This window comes from Haliotis rufescens, unplaced genomic scaffold (assembly GCF_023055435.1).
Source record: "Haliotis rufescens isolate VD_foot unplaced genomic scaffold, xgHalRufe1.0.p SCAF_34, whole genome shotgun sequence".
Lineage (NCBI taxonomy): Eukaryota > Metazoa > Mollusca > Gastropoda > Lepetellida > Haliotidae > Haliotis > Haliotis rufescens.
Genome location: NW_025964046.1, coordinates 4,715,109 through 4,722,420, shown reverse-complemented (window position 1 = coordinate 4,722,420; position 7,312 = coordinate 4,715,109). Strand labels below are relative to the sequence as shown.

Sequence of the window (7,312 nt, the reverse complement as noted above, 5' to 3'; positions counted from 1 at the left end):
CTGAAATACTATTCTAAGCAGCGATAAACCCAACTCACTCACTCCTCCCACATCAAACTGACACGCCGTGATATAACTGAAATACTATTCTAACAGGGATAAACCCAACTCACTCACTCCTCCCACATCAAGCTGACACGTCGTGATATAACTGAAATACTGTCTAAAGCAGCGATAAACCCAACTCACTCACTCCTTCTACATCAAGCTGACACGTCGTGATATAACTGAAATACTGTTCAAAGCAGCGATAAACCCAACTCACTCACTCCTCCCACATCAAGCTGACACGTCGTGATATAACTGAAATACTGTTTAAAGCAGCGATAAATCCAACTCACTCACTCCTCCCACATCAAGCTGACACGTCGTGATATAACTGAAATACTGTTCAAAGCAGCGATAAACCCAACACACTCACTCCTTCTACATCAAGCTGACACGTCGTGATATAACTGAAATACTGTTCAAAGCAGCGATAAACCCAACTCACTCACTCCTCCCACATCAAGCTGACACGCCGTGATATAACTGAAATACTGTTCAAAGCAGCGATAAACCCAACTCACTCACTCCTCCCACATCAAGCTGACACGTCGTGATATAACTGAAATACTGTTCAAAGCAGCGATAAACCCAACTCACTCACTCCTTCTACATCAAGCTGACACGTCGTGATATAACTGAAATACTGTTCAAAGCAGCGATAAACCCAACTCACTCACTCCTCCCACATCAAGCTGACACGCCGTGATATAACTGAAATACTGTTCAAAGCAGCGATAAACCCAACTCACTCACTCCTCCCACATCAAGCTGACACGCCGTGATATAACTGAAATACTGTTCAAAGCAGCGATAAACCCAACTCACTCACTCCTCCCACATCAAGCTGACACGTCGTGATATAACTGAAATACTGTCCAAAACAGCGATAAACCCAACTCACTCACTCTGTTACCACTTGTCGGTTTCAAATTAAATGTGGCTTTTTCTATGATGTACGGAAGCCTTTTGAGGGCTGTATTTTTTTGGAAATTTCAACATAGCATCTTGAAACTTCAACTTAGCATCTTGAAATTTTAACTTAATGTCTTAATAATAAGTTAAAATTTCAAGATACTAAATTTAAATTTCAGGTCATACTCTAAAATTTTCAACTTAGTATGTATCTTGAAATTTTAACTTGGTATCTTGAAATTTCAAAATAGTATTTTGAAATTTCAAGAAAAGAAAAACAAATTACCCCAAAAGTCTTCCGTAATGATGACTTTTTGTGTCATAATTCTGCATTAATGATATACGTAGGCTTGGGCCAATGGTCAACTCAAAGAAAGGAGATGATCCTCAATGAACCTTAAATATTTTAACACAATCAGTATCATCAGCGAAACTAAGACAAACAGATGTATATATCTTACCCCGGCTTTAGCAAAATCTCCCTTTATATGTGAAAACCAGTAGCACGATTTGCCATGATGATGAAAACCAACTGGGCATGCACCTGTGTAATTAAAACATTGTATTTTATAAATTATCAACAGGAAGCATACATATTACAGGCATATCAACACCAGAAATGGGCTTCGCACATTGTACCCATGTCGGGAATCGAACCCGGGTCATCAGCGTGACGAGCGAACGCTTCAACCATTAGGCTACCCGACCGGCTCTATTACATGAGTGGCCCAGTCGTCTGAGGCGCCGCGATTCGCTGTGCAGAGTTGCGTCCTTTGGGCACGCCAGAAACCTATGATTGTGGGTTCGAATCCCGGTTCGCCCCAATAATGTTTCTGGTTTGTCAGCACCATACCCGTGCTCGTGGATTTTACCGAAGTGGTAAACGTCTGAGACCTGCATAATTTCGGGCTTTCCTCCCACATTAAGTTGACACGCCGCGATATAACTGGAATAATGTTAAAAGCGGCGTTAAACCCAACTCACTCACTCACTCTATTACATGAATAAGAAGATGCAAGACCTACCTTCAGCAAGTGTGCAGCATGTAACGAGCAGCATAAGGCAGGCAAACGTTCTCATCTTGATGACAACAGCGTTTAATTCATGTGACTTTATCGCCGGCAGCTACAGCCAGGTATTATGCGAGCCTCTTTTATAGTGACGATACTTGTATGGCGTTTGATCACACGTTGCAGAACGTGGCAGATTTACATGCACGCGCGAAACAGCAGGGCGGGGCGTTCACGATCAGCTCATTGAGTGGGCGAACTTCATTTTACGGCGCAATATTCCAGCCATATTGGCCTACAATAGTTAAGCCTGAGTCAGCATGAGGACGATCCCTGCTCACGGGACACGGCCCCGGAAACACCAACGGCGGTGCAAGTCGTACATTGTACACATATGCGGTATCAGCAACTTTGCAACTGTCTGAAGTGGGTGAGTTGGTGAGTGAGTTAAGATTTAACGTCACATCGGCAATATTTCAGCCATATAGTGACGAGATCTATTTTTACATCAATAATAAATACATTTTGACTACAGTAAACTACGGTTATAACCAACTCAAAGGGACCACTAATTTTAGTTCGTAATAACCGTAGTTCGTTATAAGCATATACACAGTATATATGCAACCAATGGCCGGGACTAAAAAATAAGTTCGTTATATCCGTCAGTTCGTTATAAGCGTGTTCGTTATAAGCGTAGTTTACTGTATATAAAATCCTGTCGACAAAGGACAGTAAAACAAACTAGACTATCACAGATATGAATATAAAACTAGCATTGAACTATAAAAAGATGTAACGATACACAAGATATGATAAAAACGGCAACTGATCGCCAACCACTGAAGGTAGATCACCATACTGGGGCCATGGGGACTTACAGTACCTTTGCTACCTGCATGGACCCCAGCAGGATTTATTCCATATCCTCAGTCGCTGGCGATTGTGCGCATTTTTAGCCAAAATTTAAAAAGACAGATATTCTACGTTTAAAACACTAGGAGATATAAATATTCATTGAATGAATAGAGACTTACAATATCCTCTCGGGGAGATTATAAATTTACACTACTTTTACCCCCCCCCCCCCCTTCGAGGATAGAGCCAATAACAATCTCAGATATAAATATATTCCACCTAAATTTAAAAATGTTTTTGTACAAGACATATCAACATTATTACAAATGGTTGTACAATTCTATTTCTTTATTAAAAAATCAAGAATTAAATGAGAACTAATGCTTTAAAAAAGATCCTTTGTCGAAGAAACTTTGAAATACTTATTCCTTGTGATAGAAAAATCAACACAGTCAAGCAGGATATGCTTGATGGTTATTCTCTCATCACAAGGGATCGATGCCAAATTCGAAGAGCAGCTGTTTCCAGATTTGTGTCACATCACCATTGGCGTAGCCTCAGCAGCACAAATGTTACACTTTGAAATCGTTACAAAAAATAATTTTTAAAACATTCTTTAATAGTGTGTTCTTCTTTCAATCGTTTGTATAGTTACACGATCTTTTGTTAATTTACAGGTTGACCCGCCTACCGGTGTCAAAATTGTCGTTGAGTTGGTTTGATGTTGTTTGATTGTGACATTTCCTTGACCCTTTTCGCGAACACCTGGTGTCATTACTTTTTTCCAGTTATACATATAATTTTCATAGCTGATTTTGTTTGTTTGATAAACGTTATGGGTGATTAAGAAAAATAGTACTGCAATATGATTGCTCACATTTTAATTTCCCGTAACTTCGCCGCTGATCACATAGAACGCTGTAATTCAATACGGTTGGTATTATAAGAAAACTTGCATCAGGAAGGTGGTCCGTAGGGATGTCTCCACTACTTGGATCGGGTGGTTGGGCGTGAGGGCGTGGTTGACTGCATGCCAATTCAATTCTTTATTTCTGTACTTGATGCCAGTAGTCCACATACAAGAATAATATATATAGTATAACAGCAATAATGAATTGTTTGTGTGTCATTCCAGTTGGAATGCGTTGGATTTAACGCAGCTTTAAACACAATTTCAGTACTATCAGCAAGGGGTGGTAGGAAATCCTGGACGCTTAATGTACAGACCGCCTCCGTGGTCTAATGGTAGAGCGTCCGCCCGGAGAGCAGAAGGTCAGGGGTTCGATCCCCAGCCGCGTCATACCAAAAGACGTTAAAAGATGGTACTTGTTGTTACCCTGTCTGGCGCTCGGCATTAAGGGGCTTAAACAAGGACTGGTCGGCCTGGAGTCAGTATACTGTGTCTGAGTGGGATATTCATGTTCAACTGCGGCATGGTATCTCAGTGTGCTAGCACTATAAATCGGCATCAGTCCGGACTAGTGCAAGCAGCCACACACACACATACACGTGCATGCACGTCGCTATATAAGTGCAATAATCTTGGACGCGACGTTAAACCCCATTTCACCTCACCTCACCTTAATGTACAGGTTTGACAAGCCAAGGATTCACATTATCTGAGCGAATGTGGGCTTTAAACTAACTACACCTGCCTCTCTGCATATGATATCAATCACTGGTTTGTCTGGCGCAGGCTCAATAATTAACAGGCCGCCAGAATACTGCTGTATGGAACCTCTGGCCGGTGTACGCGTAGGTAAGTATAATTGCTACCAATATCCCCTACGTAACATACATAAACTGATGGGATAAAGAAAGTATAGACTTGAAAATTAGATTTTTAAATGACAAACGTTATCAAAATCCTACTAGTTGGAAAACAGTTGCAAACACGGCAAACTTAGGGTCCAAAAACACAACAATGATACCCGCATCAAATACATCGCCATCGAAAAAACACTTCTTGTTTGTTTCATGCCCAGCCAATTTCAAAGATGAGCTTAACTTTCTTCTTTTGCTCGGCTGTGTGGAAGCAAAAACTCGTACGAGTACAACCGAGTGTGCTTTAACCAGAGATTTCTTTGGAAAATGGAAAGGGTCGCTTTTTTTTTAATGGTATTTTTCACAATGTCACTACTATATATTTCATATTATCCGAAATCGATCTGAGCAAACAAACCTTTTCCACTCTACAACACAGACATCATTGTTCCAGGTAGCGGCACGCGGTGTTAGCTAACGTGAAAGTGTCAGTGACGTCAAGCGTCCAGGTGTCGAGTGAAATGGTAACAGGCTTAACAGAAATATCGCCATGATAGCTACCAGCGTGCAGGATCTGATAGCCATCAACTGTGGACGTGAGGACCTAATGGGCCAGTCACGCAGAAACTGTTATTTGACACACCATCTATCTCTCATAGACAGCTGGGCCCCCGAATGCCGGATACAGGGGGGCGGGGTGTGAGGCAGAACACCGAGGTGAAAATGTGCATATCGAGTAAACTGAGAATACACTAGGTTGATCAACAAATGCATCATCAAATATCAGTTATTTTTTAATATCTCTCGCTCTCTGTATCTCTCTCTCTCTCTCTCTCTCTCTCTCTCTCTCTCTCTCTCTCTCTCTCTCTCTCTCTCTCTCTCTCTCTCTCTCTCCCTCGGTCTTTCGGTCTCTCTCTTTCTCTCACTTTTTTCTCTCTCGGTCTTTCGGTCTCTCTCTCTCTCTCACGGTCTTTCGCTCTCTCTCGCTCTCTCTCTCTCTCTCTCTCTCTCTCTCTCTCTCTCTCTCTCTCTCTCTCTCTCTCCAAAAGTCAAATGATATAATTTACTGTATAATTCGATCAACCGGATCTTTCAAGTGTATCTTAAATTAAGTTGAATGTGTCAAATATCAATTCACTCGCGATTGAGATGGCGCTGAGAGAGTCTGTTCACGTTCAGCCAACGTGGTCGGTGGCCAATGACGTCCTGAAAGACAAAACAACAACCCACACGCCTTGCCAACGAGACAACAAAGGGTGTGAGTATGTTGTCACGACAGTACTGTTCAGTAACCCCTCCTTGTACAATAAGGAGTTGGGCTCGATCAGTCTTAGTGATAGCTGTAACCGATCCACCATAATCTGTCACGAGGCCTCAGGCTGACGTTGGCTTGACGTTCCTGTCGACGTTGCCGGGCACGAGCACGCCAATCAAGGAAGTGCAAATTGTATCGGGAGCAATATTCCAGCAATATCACGGCGGGGACACCAGAAATAGGCTTCACACATTGTACCCATGTGGGGAATCGAACCCCGGCCTTCGGCGTGACATGCAAACACTTCAACCACAAGGCTACCCCAACCCCTATATAGTTATAAGACAAAGAAACAAAGCCTCAAACACGTATTTATTTTTTTAACATACTTCCGGTTATAAAGTTACAATGATGACAACATAAAACAGCACTAAGTATGGGACATCTCATCATCCCGGGACAAGGGAGTTAATTGACTTTAAAAGTCCAGTTTCCACCCTTGCCGAACTAGGCTGGAATTCTGGAGTTACATTTTTGCTGGACTGACGAGTCTATGCATAGTCCAATCAAAATCGCGCAAAGAACTAGACATTTCGATCGACTGCAGGATTTGCAAAGCATGTGTAACCTCAGCTGGGCGTCGACAAATATTTCCTTAATCATGTTTTTAATCAAGGTGCCAAATGATTTGATGCACTTCGTGGGGTAAGGCCCATTTCATTTCAATATAGATCTTGATTATTGATCAGTTCGTCTAGACTGGGCGCCGCCATTTTGTTTGAATCAAATGTAAGGGATGTGAGAAATGGAATCTAATAGAAGAGGGCTAGAAGGGACATAACTCCTAATGGCAACGATCGAGCCTGGAACTTTGTAGTCAGTTTACTCCCTTGCCTCGGGAAGATGGGGACATCAAGGGTTGATGGTTGTCAATCAAGTCACCAAGTCTGAGCCGAGTCTCAGCACTAATCCCATCGAGTGAGTGAGTGAGTTTTGTTTAACGCCACTTTTAACAGTATTCCAGTTATATCACAGCGTGTCAGCTTAATGTGGGAGGAAAGCCAGAAAGTGATGCAGGTCTCAGACGTTTACCATTTCGGTGAAACCAACGAGCACGGGTATGGTGCTGACAAACCGAGAAACATAATCTTAGCGAACCGGGATTCGAACCCACAATAATAGGTTTCTGGCGTGCCCAAGGGACGCAACTCTGCACAGCGAATCGCGGCGCCTCAGACGACTGGGCCACCCGTGCCCACTTAATCCCATCGAGGCTGGTAAGATGAAATTAAAACCAAGAAAATATTTGGAGTAAAAACAAACATATTCTATGACGGTCTGACATCGACCATTTGTGGCGGGTTCGTTACAAAGTTGCTAGTTGGCCGGCTATCGATCGATATTATTTCATAGCAATGAAGAACTGTGAGGTGAAATGAACTGGGATAGATGGAATAATCACTCG

General features: G+C 42.3%; 1 protein-coding gene across 1 annotated transcript in view; it reads right to left on the bottom strand.

Moving 5' to 3' along the window:
* The window catches only part of LOC124115333 (perlucin-like), a 5,516-nt gene extending 3,377 nt beyond the window's left edge, over positions 1–2,139 (bottom strand). Inside the window, exons 1-2 of the mRNA XM_046476264.2 lie at positions 1,986–2,139; positions 1,422–1,504 (exon numbers count right to left, since the gene is read on the bottom strand). Coding sequence (XP_046332220.2) covers positions 1,422–1,504; positions 1,986–2,040 — 138 coding nt within the window. The 5' untranslated portion in view covers positions 2,041–2,139. The remainder of the gene's footprint in view (positions 1–1,421; positions 1,505–1,985) is intronic.
* Between the last annotated feature and the right edge of the window lie 5,173 nt (positions 2,140–7,312).